The sequence below is a fragment of the Neodiprion virginianus genome, chromosome 7 (assembly GCF_021901495.1).
Source record: "Neodiprion virginianus isolate iyNeoVirg1 chromosome 7, iyNeoVirg1.1, whole genome shotgun sequence".
In the NCBI taxonomy this organism is placed as follows: Eukaryota; Metazoa; Arthropoda; class Insecta; order Hymenoptera; family Diprionidae; genus Neodiprion; species Neodiprion virginianus.
The window spans coordinates 11,696,950-11,718,197 of record NC_060883.1 but is presented as its reverse complement, the minus strand read 5'-3'; the positions used below and the strand labels follow the sequence as shown (position 1 = coordinate 11,718,197).

At 38.3% G+C, this 21,248-nt stretch overlaps 1 protein-coding gene across 2 annotated transcripts in view; it reads right to left on the bottom strand.

Moving 5' to 3' along the window:
* LOC124309248 (regulating synaptic membrane exocytosis protein 1) overlaps positions 1 to 21,248 on the bottom strand; it is a 1,429,783-nt gene that overhangs the window by 920,596 nt on the left and 487,939 nt on the right. For both annotated transcript variants that reach the window (XM_046772697.1, XM_046772698.1), the window contains exon 5: positions 11,522 to 11,681. In XM_046772697.1, the coding sequence (XP_046628653.1) occupies positions 11,522 to 11,681 (160 nt within the window). The remainder of the gene's footprint in view (positions 1 to 11,521; positions 11,682 to 21,248) is intronic.

The following is a 21,248-nucleotide window of genomic DNA, read 5'->3' as shown; positions in this document are numbered from 1 at the left end:
GCGCACCTTTTGGCATTCCCAGTGCGATAGTAACCCAACACCGCAGATCCTTGGCTCTGTACCGCGGCTATCGGCCGACCTTGCACTCCGGTCTGAACCCGTCCAAATACTCATCGTAGAGTTCACACGGCAGTTACAAGCCAAAAAATGTCACGTGGTCGATATCAAACCGACATCCGACTGGATGAAAAAACAATTCTCGGAACTATTAATTTTGGAATGTCGCGTGGTTGATAAGGTGGGAAAGGAATGTGGTTGATATTACACATCAGCAGTCCTACCGTGGGAAAGAAATTCGGAGTGGTTAATGTTACACATCAGCAGTCATATCGTGGGAAAAGAATGCGGACGGTAAAAAAGTTCTCACCCTTCGTTGCGCCCTCTACCGTCGGCAGGGGAGCACCACAGCCTGTGACGTCATCGCGGGAAAGGGTTTGAGTCTGGGCTGCGCGGAGCGGAAAAGGGTTTGAGTCTGGGGAGAATGTATAGGCGGACTGGTCGGCTCGGTCGGTAAGTGTCGGTAACCGGAATCTGCGTGTAGAACCGGCCTTGCTGTACTACTATCGGCATATGCCGCATTGCTTCGCTCGCTCTGCAGGCGCTGCATCTGCAGATGCATGCGACAAGTAAAACTGACAAAAAGTCTAACAGAAGCTGGACAGGCCGGACACGTGAATATTTGGCCGCATATGATCGTAAAAAGCCAAACATATCCGGCTAAAGCCGGACGTCTGGAAAACCTATTCGCAGGCCCGTTTCTTTCAAGAGTACGCAGGCTCGATATCTACTCTACGCACTCTTCTCGCTGCATAGTGGCGCACTAGAAGCCCGGGAGTTGACAACAGATTTCATTACACCATTTTCACAAGCTTCATTTTTTTTATATGAGTAATCCGTGTAACATATAACAGCCAGGGTGGCGACAATTTTGCTCAGATGAACATCCTTGACTTTTCCCGTCAAAAGATGCAGAATTTCCAAACTTTTTAACACGAAACTTAGATAATGGTGAGCAGTTTTTACGACTAAAAGCTCTCAAAGTTGTGTACCTTGAATATATAAATTTGAATCTAAAAAACAAATAGTAATTCTCTGTTTCACACAACTGATTAGAAATTCAACGATACCATTTCCGAAAGTTAGCTGAACTGAAATTACGAAGACTTGCTGCAGAAGTTTGCAAAAGGATTCACGAAAAAACTACGTTTTTCCCTATGGTTCATCATAATTATCTGACTTTTCCCTTGACTATTACCGGTTTTCTCGTTCTGTCGCTACCGTTTTTTTTTTTTTTTTTTATTTTTTATTTTTTTTTATCGCTGGATAAATGCCTTATGCATACCCCGAGATCCGCGTGAGGGCTCTACCCTGATAGTAATATGAACAACCTCCAACGCACCCCCACGACGGGGAGTTACGGGAGGGTTACGATTACAGCAAAAAAATTGACAAACAATATTTATAGCCGTATACGCGAAACTTATTGTACGCATTAATTCGAACATAAGACACTCAAAAAATATTCTCTTCCGCCTGAATTCCACGACAAAACTCGTCTTCCACCCACATAAGTGTTGGAATTCTGCGAATTTCACCCGTATATTTGAGTCTCGATTCTTACGGTAAAAGATCTATTACAACTTTCCGCTAGAATTTGAATTTATTCACTGAATAAATGTATAACATGAAAAGAAAACTTCATGATAGTCTTCCAATAATTCAGAACAACAACGATCGTCTTTAAGACAGGTAGAGATGCAGCGTTGTAGCCTCGTCGCTCACGTGCCACATGCCCAGCGCAGTTTCACAGTTCTGGACGACCGTCGTTGTATTTTATATGTGAAACACTATTCTTTTCGCGTTTGTTATTCTAAAAAAAAGCATCGCAATTAATTTCATCCTTGAAAATACAAATTTTCTCAGATTTTTACGCCTGCTTATATGGGTGGGAGTCGAGTTCTGTCATGAAATTCAGGCGGAAGAAGATATTTTGTGAAATTCTCATGTTCCAATCAATGTGTACAAAAACTTTCGCATATGTGTCTATGAATTTTTTTTGTTAATTGTTTATCGTAAATCAAGCTCTTCCGTAAGCCCTCATCATGGCGGTGCGTTGAAAGATGTTCATATTCCTATTATATGTTCCACGGATGATTCATTAAATAAATTGACTGTGCCAAAACGACTCGGCTGTCGTTGACTCCCAGGCCATGAAAAAAAAATTGGCAGCTTCTGAAAATTTGAAATTTGGAGTAGGAATTTTCTTTATATTACACACTCACTTTCTCAAGCCTGCAACACAATTTAGACCACTGTGTCTATCTTTGTACTTAGTGTCTGGAAAGGGAAGGAAGGGCTGGGTTCCTGTAATGGTGACGACGGTGGCGGTAACGAATACTATTTATGGTATGAACAAAGGCACACAATAAATATTCTCCATCATTCACCTGCAATTCCGAAAGTGAAATCAATAACTGCAAGAACAATGCATCATTTGCGTTAGGATGACGTTCGTTGGTGACGATGCTGAAATCAAAGTGGAAGACATAAAAATTGCCTAACGAATTCACGCGACACGAACATTTTTTCGCATTGAAAATCCTGGTTCCTGTTCCATCCAACTGCTCCGTTGATTCGTGAAATTCGTGTGTCAATCACACCCTTGTGGGTGGACTGTGAAGCATTCGATTTGTAAGGCAGTGTAAGCCGTTGACTGTAGAGTGATTTTGGTGCCTCTAGAGACCCTGTAGGTTGTTGCGTCCGAGAGTTACACCGATTTTTCTAGTTTTGAGGTGGTTTCCACCCCTCGGGCGTGGAGCAGTTGATTCTAGCGGGTGATATTCCGGGAGCCTTCAATTCTAGAGTAATTTTGGCGCCTGTACGGACTCCGTAAGTTGTTGCGTCCATAAGTTACACCGATTTTTCTAGTTTTGCGGCGGTTTCCCCCCCTCGGGGGTCGAACAGTTAATTCGAGCCAATGGTTTGCCAGGAGCTTTTAATTCTAGAGTAATTTTGGCGCTTGTACGAACTCCGTAAGTTGTTGCGTCCATGAGTTACACTGATTTTTCTAGTTTTGAGGTGGTTTCCACCCCTCGGGGGTAAAGCAGTTGATTCGAGCGGGTGATATTCCGGGAACCTTTAATTCTAGAGTAATTTTGGCGCCTGTACGAACTCCGTAAGTTGTTGCGTCCAAAAGTTACACCAATTTTTTAACTTTTGTGGTGGTTTTTCAACCCTAAGGGGTGGAACAGTTAATTCAAGCGGGTGATATTCCGGGAGCCTTCAATCCTAGAGTAATTTTAGCGCCCGTACGAACTCCGTAAGTTTTTGCGTCCATGAGTGACACCGATTTTTCTAGTTTTTATGTGGTTTCCACCCTCTCGGGGGTGGAGCAGTTGATTCGAGCGGATGGTTTTCCAGGAGCCTTTAATTATGGAGTAATTTCGGCGCCTGTACGAACTCCGTAAGTTGTTGCGTCCATGAGTTACACCGATTTTTCTAGTTTTGAGGTGGTTTCCCCCCCTCGGGGGTGGAGCAGTTAGTTCGAGCAGGTGATATTCCGGGAGCCTTCAATTCTAGAGTAATTTTGGTGGCTGTATGAACTCCGTAAGTTGTTGCGTCCATGAGTTACACCGATATTTCTAGTTTTGAGGTGGTTTCCACCCCTCGGGGGTGGAGCAGTTAATTCGAGCGGATGGTTTCCCAGGAGCCTTCAATTAGCCTATAACTATGACCGTCACACTTTTTTGAAACTTGACCTCGTTCTCGTTTTTTTTTAAGTCTGGTCCATCTCGAGCCAGCACCGCCACAGGTTTTTTTTAAAAAACGCCGAGCAATTAATTCAAAGATGAGGAATTCCAAGAGCCTTTAATTAGCCTTTAATTATGACCCTAAAACTTTTCCGAAATTTCACGTGTTTTCCGTTTCTCTCGGTGTGGCGGTTCCAGGTTTATGTCGAGCTGGCACCGCCACAGGTTTCTTTTAAAAAACGCCGAGCATTTAATTCGAAAATGGAGCATTTAATTAGCCTTTAATTAGCCCTTAATCATTCCATAGGAGATTTTTCGATTTTCGAATGTGGCGGTTCCAGCTTGATATGGCTGATTCGAAGTGGATTACAAAACGAGCTATGAGAACGTTCTATTATCCGTTGTCGTAACATATTTTGTAGCTCTAACTCTACAGCTTCTGTATATTTTAATGGTATGGGGTACCATCGGTTTACAAATGGCTTATTAATCAGTTGCAAGTTTGATTGAATTTCCAGCAATTTCAGCACAGCCCACTTTATCAGAAAACAGATGCTCATATTGGCACAGCAATTTTTCAAGAACTACTATTTGCTCATCGCTTAAACTCATAAGACTTGTCGCGATCGCTCGCACATCTTCACAAGAACTTTGATCATTATTCGTACATATAATTGTTCTAGTGAAGCTATTAAAAAATTCTTCGATTAAATTATTACCTTCACACAAGTTTGTAATCTTGTGTTGAATTTCTATCCTCTCAATCGTCTTCTTTCTTATCATTAATTATCAATGTATCACATTCATCAATTTCATTACGATTAATAGTAACATTTTCTTTTTCACTACTTTGTATTTTTATTTGCAGATTTCCATCATTTTCTTTCTCTTTATCTATAACTTTCATCACGTCATTAATAATCATAAGGTCTATATTATTCTTACATTTTACACAAATATTCTCGAATACTTTTTCAGATTGTTTGACATTATTCATCACGTTATTGCTCATTGCTAGATCATCATTTTCATAAGTTTTCAAAACGACTTTGTTAATATTATCAGATTCTGGGTACTGGGAGTGTCGAGGAGAGTGGCAGGCTACCTGGTGGGGGAAGAGTTACAGAGGGATAGATTAGAAGGTAAAGCGGGAATGAGAGCTTGGAAGTACGAGAAAAGGGTGGAGGAAGGAGGGGGTGGGCAACTAGCGTGGAGATGTAGGATGGAGATGAGGAAAAGAATAAAAGCAGGGAGAGGCCTTGACGACTGGGAAGAGGAAAGAAAAGTGTTTTTTCAAGACAGAGGATGGAGTTTAACGGAGGTAGGAAAGAAATGGGAAGAGGGTCTTGTGAGGGGGGAAGAGTTAGTGAAAAGAGAAAGGAGCAAGCAAGAAAAGGAAAGATGGGAGAAGATACTAGAATCTGAAAGCAATAAGGAGTATGTGTTCATAAAAGGAGGTGGGATTCCAGGATACCTCAAAAATGGATGGGGCGAGGAAAGATGGGCAAGAATAGCTAGTTTTAGGTTGGGGGATCGACTTAGGGGAGGCAGATATTGGGAGGATAGAGGGAGAAGACTTTGTAGTGTTTGTGGGAGGTAAGAGGAGTTGTGGAAGCATGTATGGGAGGTCTGCTCAGAGATGGGGTTGGATAGGGGATGGCAAGAGATGAGGACAGAGGTGTTAGGTGAAGAAAGGCAAGGAGAAGCATGGCTGACTGGGATTGAGATGCTTTGGGGTAACATGGGGAGGGAATAGGACGGGCTTGATAGTGAGAAACAGCGGAAACGGAAGTCCTGGATGGATGTCTGTGGTGTGGAGGTAAGGATGATGAACGTATGCAGGTTTTCTTTGCACATAGTGCTTCATTTTCCCTGCTTGAGTATGTATTGTTGTAAGTTCATTACTGTGTAGATGTTTTATAAAGCAATAATGTCTCAAGATAATTGATACCCGATAAGGTACCCCATTGGTCTAGTACTAAGCGTATTATGGTATGAGAATTATATTTTATTATGTTAATGATTTATATTGTACTCGCTATAAGTACGCTTTAAAAAAGTGTAAGCGAAACGGGGGTCCGCAATTTTGTATCCCTATTTATTGGGCAAATAAATATTATTATTATATTATAATAATATCAGATTCTTTTCTATTATCTGATTTAATTGCATTATTTTTTCTTTTGACTCCTTTCATGTAATACGTCATTTGATTGCATGTAAATGAATTCAGCTGTTCTGAAGATTCCCGACCGTATAAATAGAACGATGGCGCAATGAGCACCGCATTTATTCTAATAGTTTTGCATTCATAATCTAATACGATTCTGTCTACGAACAACCAATCATTGCCAAAAATAATACCATTTACTAAATGCGGTACGATTTAGAAGACTGTACGCATAACTTTGTTTCCTGTACTTACATTTACAAGTATTTGTCGCCTGACTGGAGTAAGTGGTAGATAAGTGGTGTTCTGCATCATGATTTTTTGTTACATACGGATTATTGTTAATATTATCTACAAGGTCCTCAGCTGAATTTACATAGTCACAACACGATGCGGAACTCTATCGTAACGCGTCGTTATTTAGTTATATTTCTATTCATTATGTGATTTAGGCCTTCAAACACATCTGATTTTGGAGTAAAATATTTGGCTTCGACAACTTGCTTGAAAAAATACATTTGCAATGCTCCATATTGTGATTTGTATTTTTGAGAACTCCACTTATTTTTTGCCTTAACTTGCATATAGAAATAGAGTAAAATTTTTGCAGAATTGTTCGTTTAAACGCATCATAATTTTCAATATGCCATTTGATTGAATTCCACTATAATCTAGCTCTGCCTTTTAATTTACTCACTATAATTCCTAATTTCCTTGAAAATATGTAAATTTGAACAACTGGTGAATTTGAAAAATTAACAACGGAACCAGGAATCGAACCTGGTATCTAGCGATGCTTTACCGGAGACTTACTCCACTAGACCACCTAGCCGCCCTGACTCTGTTGTCATTAATTTCTCTTATAACCAGTGAGTTCAAATTTGTTTTCATGTGCCCGATTTGTATAAGTAAGAATTTCTTCTCTGCATGCACGATGTAAGGAGACTGTAGTGTGTAGATGTTATGTTTACCTAGGCTAGGCTAGGTGGTCTAGTGGAGTAAGTCTCCGGTAAAGCATCGCTAGATACTAGGTTCGATTCCTGGCTCCGTCGTTAATTTTTCAAATTCACCAGTTGTTCAAATTTACATATTTTCAACAAAATTCTCTGGTAGATTAATGATTTGCACACCCGCATCTCATTTATTAGACGGCATTGCCGTCTTACGGGCTTCTCATCGGAAGCAAAGGATTGAAAGGGTAAACATAACATCTACACACTACAGTCTCCTTACATCGTGCATGCAGAGAAGAAATTCTTACTCATACAAATCGGGCACATGAAAACAAATTTGAACGCACTGGTTATAAGAGAAATTAATGACAACAGAGTCAGGGCGGCTAGGTGGTCTAGTGGAGTAAGTCTCCGGTAAAGCATCGCTAGATACCAGGTTCGATTCCTGGCTCCGTCGTTAATTTTTCAAATTCACCAGTTGTTTAAATTTACATATTTTCAACAAAAATCTCTCGTAGATTAATGATTTGCACACCCGCATCTCATTTATTAGACGGCATTGCCGTCTTACGGGCTTCTCATCGGAAGCAAAGGATTGAAAGGGTAAACATAACATCTACACACTACAGTCTCCTTACATCGTGCATGCAGAGAAGAAATTCTTACTCATTCCTAATTTCCATTGGCCAATGACATTTTTCTAATTAAAATAGCTTTCCATGTTATCTAAAAAATCTGTCTGATTCGAACTTTTTTCTTTGAAAAATTCAGGAATATTTACATCAATATGTGTCCCTTGTAAACTAGCCACCAATCCACTTAACAATGTTACATCATTATATACTGTTCGTGCTTGGCGTGGACGGACCCTTTCGAGCATTTCCCGTTGTTCTTGATTTCGAGTCTATAATATTCTAATTTTTCAGGCTAATTCGTTGTTTTGTTTTTGTGGATTTCGTAATTGTACCATGCATTCTTTTCTACCAGATAAACTCACCAGCTCCTCCTTAAGACGTTTTAACTGTTTTTCTATGCTCATGTTTATTGTGGGTTTTTGTGGACTTGACTTTGTCCCTTTCTTTGTTTCTATCGGTGAATGTACAATTTTAGACCTAGTTTGAATAGTTGAACAGATGGCCATCAATATATTTTATAACTATTTTACATGACTTTACGGCTCTTAATGCTGTACGATAATTATCATAAAACAAAATTCACAAATATATTAAAAAAATTAAGAGACTTTTGTTCCGGCACCAATTTTATAACGAACTTTTTACAACTCGGTCAGGTTCTGTAAACTGAGCAATGGTGTTAATGTTACACTTAGATAAATGGTTATACAGAGTAATTTTACCTAAAACATTGAACGGGAGGTTGGATTCACAATAATTGAATATAATTTTAATCTTTTTGAGGCGTCACGTCTTGAAAATAAATGTCCATCCAGTTAACTTTGAGTCGTTCAGTATCTATCTAGCAAACAACATAAATTATAGTGAGTGACAACTCAAAATTAATAAGTAATCATCGATACATAGTTTTAATTACATGTTGTTTGTTATCTCTTCGAATCCTATTGGGAAAGCTAATTGCATATACTCACACCAATTATAAATTTGACGATGTAAAAGAAACTGACGACTTCATGTTAACTGGATTAACATATATTTTTAATACATGACGCCACAAAAAGATAAGAATTACATATGTATGATTATTGTTAATCCAACCTTCCGTTCAATTTTTAAATAAAGTTACTCTGTATAACCATTTATCTAAGTATAATATTGATACCATTGTTACTCATTCTACAGAACCTGAGCTAGTTATAAAAAAAATGAGCCGTCACGGGACGCCTGGCAGATGTGAAACATCGACATTATTTTGTAAAATTAAAATTAATTATAATTAATAATAATCAATTTAAAAAAATTAAAAATAATATTCAATTAAAAAAAATAATTTGTTTTTAAGTAAAACACAGGTTATGTGTACCGTAGTAAACAACACTGTATACACTATGGAGTATACACTATAGGTATCCGAGCTCAGTGTGGCGAGAGAGATGGCTTAACGCCGGATCGAGTGTGAAGAGAATCGTACAGTCGATTGCGCATGGCGACGCGTCGCCACACCGTACACACTACTACATATAGACTGTATATATATACCATCATATAGCGTGGCGACGCGTCGCCACGGCATGCGTCGCCACGCCAGAAATCGGTTTTACGTGCGGCTATAGATGTTTCACATCAAAAGTTCGTTACAAAGTTGTAAGAAGCAAGTAGTCATCTGAGAGAGAATTTTGAGTCTGCAGTCAAGGAATTGTCAAAGTTTCAGAAACGTGTTACAAAGATTAACTTATCCATACCTTGCACTTGTTATGATTCGTTACCAGCGTATTATAGTTAATGCACTAAATTCCTGTGTGTCAATGAATAATTAAGATTCAAGTGTTTAGATAAGATAGGTGAAAGAGTCAGGGATAACGCTTATTACTTAACCTCTCATTGTTCGTCCTTAACCTTTCTGCAATATAATCTCATTGCGTCAAAGCCGCAATGCTAACCGTGGTAAATAAGCTGTCGTGTGAGCTTTTTGTCGTCAGTTGCAGAAAGCAGTTGATAATCCAAAAACGATCTTGTTCTCCAACTATTGCATTCGATTGATTCTATTAAATTTGTATTAAATGATCTGACTGTAATTTCTCCTTTCTACATTTCTGTTTCCTTACCATTCTCCTCTGACTCCTATCTGAATGCCTGTAGGTAAGCAAAGTAGCACCTAAAGTGACTCAGCGAAACATGAATCTAAGAGCACTGGGAATAAGCTGATTTTTTGGATGGTGAAGGATTTCATCCACTAACAGCCGGCACCATGTTATTATTCATCTAATACTCACGAGTCTTACAAAGTGCGGTTTTATTTTACTGATCGACTCGAATTGACCGAGTAAGCAGAGTAAATCGGTGTACTAGCGCCATCCACCGGTTTGCGTTCCCGGAGGTAGCCCCTAGCAAGCTGGAGTCGGAGGGTCCTGACCCTTACTGTCTTTTTGTCAAAAAACTTGTGAAAATGAAGTATCACTTCTTTGTATTTTTGGGATAAATTTGACGGTCATGGGATTTATTACGTTTACGACGATTCAGCATGCTTTATATCTAGCCGGCGATCGCGCTGCGAGCTAACTGAACATGACGAACATAAGTGACTCAACCAAAAAATTAGCCTTCCTGTAATCATTGTTCACAGGTTTACGTATCTTTCAGTACACGTGTCTAAGAACGGCAACCGATACGCACTTTAGCTCGGGATACTTAATGCGTATGCACAGTACGCTGATCCCATACTCATTGTCAGTTATGTACCAATGATCCTTGGCGGCGGCCTTTATATTATACCTAACGCCTAGTATAACATCACATGGCGGAGCCAGCGCCGCTTAGCTTCCCCTCTTCACTACTGCGCTACTGGCGGCATGCTGCGGCACAGTGATGGGTGACTTACAGGAATCGAGCGTAATGCATGCTTGAATATATTTTTATCTGACTAATTTTATTTTTGGACTGAATGGCGAACACGTACTAAAAAAAATTGTTTCTGAGCTTCTAGAGCTCTACAATAATGCATCCTAACAATCTCATGAGTGATTTTAACATTGTCTAAAATCTCAAAAAACATCACATTTTATAGGAAACATATTTGAAATTCGTCGCGTACAAGCACATTTTAGACTAATGTATGTGACTTGTTAACATATGCACATTAGAGAACTCTGTATGTGGCTGTTCATGTGTGTACCTCGGTACACTACATTATTTTTAGCCAATTTGAACGGACCCAGCCGTCTAGTCGAGTAAGTCTCCAGCAAAGCATGTTTAGATACCAGGTTCGATTCCTGGCTCCGTCGTTAATTTTTTAACTTATCTGAAAAATTTCGAAATTGCACTCTCTCTATTTTATAGGATGTGAAAAAATTCGAACTGATTTTAGGTACAATTTTCATTCGATTTCAATTGGTGATTCAAAGTCAAATTCAATTCATTTTCCTGAATTTCAGCAAGATTTCATTTCATTACGCAAGATCAAAAACGATTCAGTTTCAAATTTTATGGAATGTAGTGAAAAATTAGGAATAATATTCGACTAGATGTTGAGTGGTTCTCAAGGTTATAAGTTACATTAATGATCCCATATGCAGCTATATTTTGTATCATGTTTTACAATTTTAAATATTCTCGAAAATGCTCCGCAGTTTTCAGAAGATGTACACATATGAGGCTTCAGAAAATTATGAATGATTTGCGTATGAAAGTTGGAAAAATTTTAAATCATTAGGAATGATATTTATCGTTCTCAAAATGTACGACTTTTTCAACAGATACCTTAAAAACCTCAAGTATAATCAACAGTACCTTAAAATACTTGAAAATGATATTATTATAAGAGCTGAAAGATTGCAGAACGATTTTTAATAATCAACAAAAGATTTCGAACTTAGAATAAGGTTATGCGATTTGGTGGAATTTCTGACAATCATTATTAAGTGAGAGATTGAATTATTTTGGAGAACTTGAATAATTTCTTGGAGAGTTATGAAATACAAAATACTAGTGACGAAGAACCCTCGTTCAAATACTCACCGTATCATCAGTCTCCACGGTAGTAGAATAGGAAGCGCAGTCTTCGCAAACTTTATGCTGGCACTCGTTGCATGTCTTAGAGAAGTCATCGGGTTTGAAAGACTTGAGGCAAACCCGGCAGGCGCCGGTTCTACTAGCTGGTCTGGCGTGTTCTGGTTTCCTGCAGAGGATTTGAAAACAAGAGTGAATAAACGATACCTCATGATATAAGTGATAGGCGTGCCATTTCGGCTATTAGAAAAAGGAGGATACAGCCTTTTGCTCTGGAATGTGTTCGTCAAATGAGTAAAACAAATCAGTATAAAACCTAGGTCAAGGGAAGAGAAGTGGGCCAATTGGTGTATCAAGCAGGTATACTGGCTACTAAAAGTGAATTTGAAATTGGCGCTTGTTTTATGTAGTTATAGTAGAAGTACTAATATAATACCTAAAGTTCGTAACTCCGATGAAGAAAAAAGAACGAAATCCTCCAGTTCCTTTCGGTCGTGTAACACCCTTCGTATGCACAGAAATTGAATAAAATAAATACTCTTTACAGGTAACAATACATCAATACTGGCACACGTGATCCTGTCCTCAATCCTATTACGGGAAAGCAAAGCCGATCGCCGAAACGTACCTGTGTGATCGGCCTGGTCCCAAGGAACAATAGAATCCCCAATTTAGTGACGTACACAGAAAAATATGAAGTTCCACGTCGAATAATTCCTGTATGAACGAATTTTCGTCATACTCTGAGGAAAAATTTCCTCGTTAAATACCTTCCTAAATTCACGGAAATGAGAAAGACTCAAAACGATCACCTAAGCCTACTGTCTCTTGTCGTCTGATTATAGTTATACATAAATGCCCTTATCTCCGTGGGGTGAAAATGATTACATTATAAAATGTCGAATTTCTGTGAGTTATTTCACTCAAAGATCGTCTTCACACTTGAAATTACAATAGCTCTGATAGTTACGGTGGAAATGACAGTGCGGTAAAGCGATCAAGACTTCATAATTATTACTAAAAATCGACGTGGAAAGATTAACGTTTCATTCTTACTTTTGGTGATAGTTGTAGGTGTTTTACTGTGTGCGTATGTATTCAGGAATAATCGGAAGTGCGTCGTATAAAGACATGTTAAAACTCAGCACGCTGGTCTTAACACAAATTTTCCAAAAGTTGCGGCAGGTCGGAAACGTAAAATCGAAGCCTTGAAATCAGAATGAGAAAAAATGACTCGACTTGATCACACAAATATGGTAAACAGTGACACCAATTCAACGAAAAAATGCACACTAGAAGAGTTTAGGAAATTTCGACTGATATGAACGACCAGCTTACGAAAGGTCTTGAGGAGTGTGAAAAGTTTTCTTTGCAGTTAAATTAAAGTACGGACATCGCCAATCGAGCACAAGTTAGTTTATTTACGATTTTTGACGATTGCTATACGGTACAAGAATTGCTTTCAGTCATTCAAGTACAAGAATGCGGCGTTGAAGGATAATCTGGCCAGAGATAAATGTTCTCCTAAGCAAACTAGTGTGTATAACTACAGATGGCGTTCCTGCTATGGTTGGATGTTAACCGGGATTAGTCACACTGTGTAAAGAAGATCCTGATATTTCTTCAACAATGTTAAATTCAACAATGTATCATTTGTCAACAAGCTGTGTGTGTCTAATCTGTCGATACGATTCGTTTTATGGAGCCAGTTTTAAAGATTATTAACCTAATTAGAGCGAGATCTCTGCAACACAGATTACTTCGATCATGTCTGAAAGAAGCTCAAAGTAATTGTAAAGATTCAATTCTACATTCAGAAGTCGGATAGTTAGGTCGCGGCTGAATTTTGTAATGACTCCATGAGACTCTACCCGAGATCCGAAAATTTCTGATATTCTAGAATGACGGCATTCAACAACTCTGTGATCAACCTAGGTCACCAGACTTGGCATTTTTCATCGACTTGATTTAATAAATAAACAATTTAAATTTGTTATTGTAAGGAAAGTATATCCACATATGAACTGTAGCCCATTACGTATTGAATTTTTGTCGAGAACTCATGCTTTGATTAGATTTTTCCGAAAAATTTAAATGGGTTGTTGTTTCGGCAAAGTATCGAATTAGTCAAATGTGTGTCTCGCGACACTGTAAATCGTCCTCACGCATGAACGCACACTCGCGTGCAATGTTTACTTGCCGTCTAGCGTCTCTGCGTCAAATCTCGCCGCTTGTCCGTGTCGCGACTCAAAACAAATCAGCTGTATCACATGTATTGTCTGCTGTCTCAAAATCATGTATGTGTACCATCAATGTGTATTCTCGCCTGTAAATCGTCAGTTATCGTTCTCTTGCGATACAGATCGCATCAACTCTGTATCCTCCTCGAATAAAGTATTCTTCATTGATAATCAAATATAATCTGTCGTCAACAATCATCCCGCTTCCTCGCTATAGTCATTCATCACTAACTCGCGAATCCCATGTCAATGATCCATATCTCTTTGTCATCTCTCTAAACAGTGGTAAGCTTGAGAACTTGACGGAAATACAGCAAACTTTGGTAGCCATTAGTGATTTTTGCGGGAAGAGGTTTACCGCTTACTTTGAAAAGTTTACTAAGCAATTTCAACAGCGTTTTCATCATTATATGTAGCTTCAAAAATATCGAGCTGCTTTGTTGCAGATGCCATAACGCATGATGAATGCGTTCTGGGAAGAACCTTCCCTCGATGCTGCTGTATGGTACGTAGGCAATGAATGGGTTGTTTCATATAGAGGCGTGACTTTTTCATGTGGAGATGCAGACTGGTCCGGGCATTCTTTTTTGGGCTGCAATTCACCGAGAATATTTTGATTTCGTTTTAATAGAGGTTTTGCGTGATACCCCTCACTAGTATTGCTATTAGGTGATTGTTTATCGTATAATAGTCACAAGTTCTGATATTAAATTTCTATTTCCATAACTAATCAAACACGTGCTATCTGTGTCACTGCGGCAGTCATTGAATTAAGTATGATTGGATCTGTTTGTGAGTACAGTACTTCATATACATGCATTTGAGAAGTTCAGGGCAAGTATCACTTTAGTCCATTTTTGATCAAAAATAAGTTAGTGATACCGTTGTTATAGCATTAAAGAGTACTTACCAAGAATACCACTGTTGAGTGGGAAAAATAGCAAGAATCCAAGAAAAACCTATCTGAAAAATTGATTTCGTCCGTACTCTCACGAGAAAGCAAACATTGATTTATGTTTTTCTCAAAATCAGTCCAAATAGATCAGAGTGGTTCTTGCTCCAGACTCTTCATTTGTGTATAGAGTAAAATTTTACTCACAATTACAGATAACCCAATGAGTCGTTCATAAGGTGAAATGCAACTGTATTGATGATAAACCTGGATGATGTAAACACATAGCGGCTCAAATTTATTTGATAAACGATGGGGAAAGTTGATAAAAAACAAATGATGAGCAAAAGTAGGAAAAGCCGAGTGCCCGGCAGTTTGCAAAGAACATTTATTCAAACAGTATCTTGAAGAAATGTTTACTATTAAGGCTAATTAAAGAAAGAAAGCCTTTTCCATCAGTAGAACTTTTGAAGCTAAGTGACGAATCTGCATTGGAATCAGTATCAATAGCAGATGCAGAAAATCAAAATGTTAACATAGTAAGAAATCTACTGACGTATATAGTAGCAAAAGTCGAGTTGAACTTGGAAACAGAAGATTGCTCTAAATATTCAAAGACCTTTTTCATTTATAATGAAAAATTTTGGAACTATAGCTAAAAGTATAATCTGGAAAATCATCTCAATGATTTTTACAACAGCAACATTGTGATGAGTAATGATGATAATTTGAATTTATGCTGTTCACAACCTCGATGCCCAACGCTTCTAAGTATTAGCTTCATTTTGCATCACCTATTCAATTTCATGGATTGATATATTATTTTCACAAACTAAAACCTTTGTAATTTCTTTTTGAGCCCTTCTTATATTTGTGTTTGAAAAACCTTAGTTACATTTTTTCTTTTCATGTGATTGGACTGGTAACTTTCTGTATGTATGGATTTACGCTGTCGAATTCACTCTCGCCTACAATGAGTGAATGAGCACCTAAGAGTATAATTCTGCGAGGGAGCAGATAATCTGTCAGTCGCTATTCCCAGAATTGTGACGTCACCGAACGACTGCTAAACGCTCCATGATACGACCAGCCACCCCATATAAAAGCGCCACCGCGGAGCGGCGCTCAGTTCTAGTCTGACCACAGCTGAGCTTGTTCAGCGTTGAGATTTACAAACACCCATACCTTGGTTGAATCACAGGTTGATACTGAATACGCTCAGTTACTTTACCGCACCGAGTTCGTGCATTGGTTTGTTTGTTTGCACACCTAGTTCAAGCACCCAGTTCGTGCATTTATCTAAGGCACCTCGTTCGTGCAACCTTCCTGAGATCCTTTCAAGCACCTAGTTCGTGCACTCATCTAAGGCACCTAGTTCGTGCAACCTTCCTGAGATCATTTCTTGCACCTAGTTCGTGCATTTATCTAAGGCACCTCGTTCGTGCAACCTTCCTGAGATCCTTTCAAGCACCTAGTTCGTGCACTTATCTAAGGCACCTAGTTCGTGCAACCTTCCTGAGATCATTTCTTGCACCTAGTTCGTGCACTCATCCAAGGCACCTAGTTCGTGCAAACTTCTTGAGATCCTATCCTGCACCTAGTTCGTGCACTCATACAAGGCACCTAGGTCGTGCAACCTTCTTTAGATCCTTTCAGGCACCTTGTTCGTGTCACCTTCTTGAGAGCAGTTAATAAACACGGTGTACAAGATTGCACCATTCGTGCAATCTTGTCCGCAGCGCTTAGTTCGTGCTCCTTTCTCTAGGCGACTCATCCTATTACATTCATAAAACGCATTATGTGTACTGTCTTCTTACAGCCTGGAAATTATCTACTTACATTGGAAAATAACCAACTTGTGTCTACATTCCTAGACGAGCCTCATCAACCAACAACGAACTAATACAATCTCTTTACTCCACAGATTCTTCCAATATTGACCCACTCACGCTACGTTATAACACCATTCTTATTCTTCCAATTGCATTAATTGCCTTATCTTATGTTAGTTATTATAATTCTCTTTACAATATATCTTTTATTCTCACAGACTCAGTTTGGTCCTTCAACCGAGCCATCCGAGCCATTTCCTTCTCTTGTTTTCAAACAATTTGACTTTAAATTTTCGTATGCATTGAATGCATACGGTTTCTTTCACGTTCTGACCGTTTCGGAAAACATTTATTCTTGTTTACGTCAACCCTGGAGTCAAAGAATAATATCAGCAGTCTGAACCCGATAGACTTAGGTGCACGTGCGTACGAGAACGAACGAGTGGTATCCTTACAATATTGCAAGCTAACGGTCAAAGCATATTCTTCTTTACAATGCTATTTATAGCTTCCATCTCATCAACGCTTCAACAAAAACTGTTTAGCGTCAAACAACAGTTTGTTAAAGACAAACCAGACGCTCGAAAATCCGCTTACGATATTTTCGGTCATGCAAGAACTAGCGTGCACGTGCAGCGTAACAAAGCCTCTTTTAAATGGTATGTTTGGAAAAGGCCAGAATAGATTATCTTTGTATATACGATGCAAGTATACGACTCTGTCTGCATATCAAAATGTATCACATAACCAAGAATCAATGTTACAAATAAATCTTGAGTACAAGAGCCGAAAAAGATATGCCGAATAAAGTTGCGATGATCTGTGGGCGAGCACGGTGGTCTAGTGGTGTAAGTGCCCGGATCAGCATTTTTGGACCCAGGTTAGAATCCTGGATTATCCATTATTTTTCTCATTAGAAATTTTGCCGTCATGATATTGTGACAAAGGGTGAAATCACCCGTCTTACCCCCTTTTAATGATCTAGTAGTCATCATAGATAAAAAAAGTTTATAAACCTCTTATGTTTTCAAAAAGAATAAGGTTGCTGCGTCAACCAATATTATTGTAAAAACAGCCTTGTTTCAGACTTTAAACTAGAAACAAGTTCCCTGCTATTAAAGCTTTTCCATAACATTTTATTTGCGTCCTTAATTGACTCACTAAATAAGCTCGCGAATCCATATTTATTTTGCAACATCTTAAAAACGTTACACTGGTTACATAGAATGTATAAATCATTATTTTCATCTTAGCGGCACATCGGTAGTCAAAATATTAACTGAATTAACAAATAATTAGGTACATATATACCAGACTGTAGTGTACGAAGTTTAAAAATAACTCTTACTGGTAAACACATCCCGTCATATAGGAAAAAATGAGTACACGACTCTGTTTACATATCAAAATGTACTGCTTAACTAAGTATCAATGTTTCATTGCAAACTATTAGCGTGAGTTTTTGGCAGCCTGTGGGACTTACAGATCAGTGTCGACCAAGGAAGGGCGGATTTTCACAGATCACGTGTAATTGCTAAACTATGTGGTTCAGCTGGATGAACATTGAATGCGTATTTTGGAGACAGATTGTTCTACGCCTCGGATAAGTTTCAGAACATTACGTTAATCATTGACTGAATCACTGATAATAAAGACAACAATCCGTTCTTTTGTTTTCTTGCAATTTACGGTCAAACTGAGAATGCTACAAAGATTTTCGTAAAGAACAACACGACACATCTATTGTGAATTTTTTTTTCTGAAACCTACATAAAAAAAAATTTCGCTCATTCACCGCTTTTTAAATTTTTGATGATTTTTAGCGCCCAAATCCAGACCCAACTTTTGTAGAAAAGTTCAGGATACCTTCCTGGCCATCCGATTTACCTGTATAAAAAGTTTCAGAGATGCGTTCTTTCTGGATGGAATTCGGTAGAATTTCTATACATTCCAACTGGACTAACTGCGTTCTGTTGATACTCCGTACGATTTCGCGGGAAGTGACGATTTGGCTGTCTGTTTTTATGCTCTGTACTTCTCCGATTCGAATCTGACACTACCAAATAATTCGTGCGTGTATAATCATACACCCTCTGTGAGTAGGGCAAAATCGTCAGTCCCACGAAAACCCGACCTTTAAAGTGATAATTCAGTAAAAACAGAAATGTTCCAAATTCGGAACAATGGCATTTAAAGAGTAGTATGATAAGAATTCCATTTATCATATTTTCCGTTTGAAAAATGTTTAAAAATAATTACATGAAATATATTTTTACTAAATTATGATGATACATCTAAATAAGAAATTCTGCATCCTTCCGTTAATTTATACATTTATTTAGATCATGCAATTAATTCAAAGGGTTACGCGAGTAAGTACAAAGGTTGTTTAAATCTCACCTAAGAATTCGGAAATCAGTGATTCAGAAGACAGTAATGACAGTTATTCAGATGAAACCGATGTTGCAATTCGAATATCGAGATGTGGCAATATCCAGAAATGCGTCAACGCGACAAAGCAGAGCAACACCTCTCTTATGTGGCGAAATACATATGAATGCATGGACGCAGCACTGACGTCCTAAATAGTTCATAAAAGACAGGCAGACGATGAGTCCGGCGTCAGAACATCGAGACCGTAGTGAGACGCGTTATTTAGAGACTTAGCCTGATTATAAGTAAAAGCCTCTGTAAGCTCTTTGGAACCAAATTCATTTAATTGTAACATAATAAACTTCACTTTTCATACGACTTTTTATAACCATTAATTCAACAAACGAACTACCTAAATAAATTGTTACGTGGGAGTGAGAGTGTACTGAGCGGTAGTAGTTAATGATTAATTGAATAATCAAGCTCCCACGTAACGACAATGAATAAAACTTAAACTTAAAAAAAAACCTACCTTTCGATAAGCCGGTAATTTGTAGGATCGTGTTGCTATAGTCCTGTACATGTCTGTGAGGTTTGTTTAAATTGTTGAGGCAATTCTATAATGATGAAAATAGGAAAAAGGTCGTTCAAAATAAACGGTTTAATATGATTCAACTGGTAAAAGATAAAGTATATTCTGTGTGATTTCGTGATTGAAATGTTTGATAACAATGAATGGTGATGATGACATAAAAGCCGAAAGTAACAATTTATAAAGCGTTTGAGTTTATATGACGATCCACGCCGACGGACGAATTTATATTCAAATGCAGAGAAGCTGCAGAATCACTAAATTTGACCGTTTGCGGGTTTTGGCAAATTATGTGTTATTCTATTTTAAAGGATATTATTATTTGGTACCAGGAACATCTACTCTGAACGATGGTTATAACTAGCTGGTCGTGATTATTCGATATTGTATCTCTCTTTTTAGATTATCTTAAATCAATTATATATCCTGTTGTTAATTCTTGTTGATTAAATCTTGGAAACAATACATATGATTTAATCGGGGGTAGTGAAGCTAGCCACCAATTCTAGACTCGCTTTTAAATGAATATTACAGAAGTAAATTTTGATAATAAAGGTGAAACAAAAATTCGTTCAATGTCGAAGATTAACACTCGGATTGACTTATCTTTAGGTGAATTGGTCGACGAGATTGAGAGCCGTCGGATGGTGTCGGTCTGCGTCAGTAGAATTCTGGACCAGGGCCTCACCTCAAGTTCGGAAGAGTTGATGAATCGAACGATGTTGAACGTCGGTCACTTAGTCTTTGTGGATTTAGAATGATATCTTACTATTGAAAGCTATAGTTGAAAGTGTCAATTTGTTGATTTTGATATATGTTAAAAATGATTCCAAAGATTATTTATTAAAAATGATAGTGTAGTTATTATTATTGGCACTTAAAGTTACCTGATTCGGTTGAATCAGGGCCAAACTCAATTTAATTACGGAAAATGGAATGGCATAAAAATGTCTATTCTCGAAATGATGAGATTTAGTAAAGTACAGAAAAGATGGAAACGTAGAAGATAGTAAGTCTTTTGCAGCTAACAGAATAACGGAATGCTCGAATTTGACGAATTAGCGCGAGACTTGAGGCCGGTCACAACTAAGATTTTCCGAACGCTACTATTGCTCAAGAAGGGCTAATACGGGTTGACGTCCGCGCACCTCGCGACTTGACAGACGAAAGACGCTGCTTCTTGGGCCTGAGAGTCCAAGGAGCTGCAGTTGCAATGAGGTGCGAGGGCGACCTCCCGGCGCCCAAATGCACATGGTCAGCGTTACTTCACGCTTTTCGACGGTGTTCCGACGATTCTCAATCTCGTCGGTGACACATTAAAAATATGAACAAGAGATATTTACGTACAATGTTCACACATTCATTCATACATCCTAATAAGTAATCTATTTTAATTTGGTGGTTCCAAAGGTACTGATTTATCCTAGTTATTGGTTATAGTTTTAACTTGAAAAGAGGGATATTTCCAGGCTAAGCGCTACTGATGCTAATTCAGCAGTCTCCTATCTCAGTTCTTGGTACCAGATATGCGAAACAATTTTGAACCTTATACTAGGGATCATTGTTGGTCTCTACGTGACTTTTGCCAGGAGGGATGGAACTCGCCGTTATTAGATATGAAATTTTGATGAAACAATATCTGTGCATTGAAGAAATTAAAGAAATGAAATGAAATGGAATTTTGACAAAGGTACGCCAAGGCGGTACGTCGTGGCGTCACAATAGTTCCATCGTAGCTATGATAAACAATTTGCAGCGCATGAGTACTGTATTTCATAATAATTTTAGGGAATTTTGTTCGTCTCAA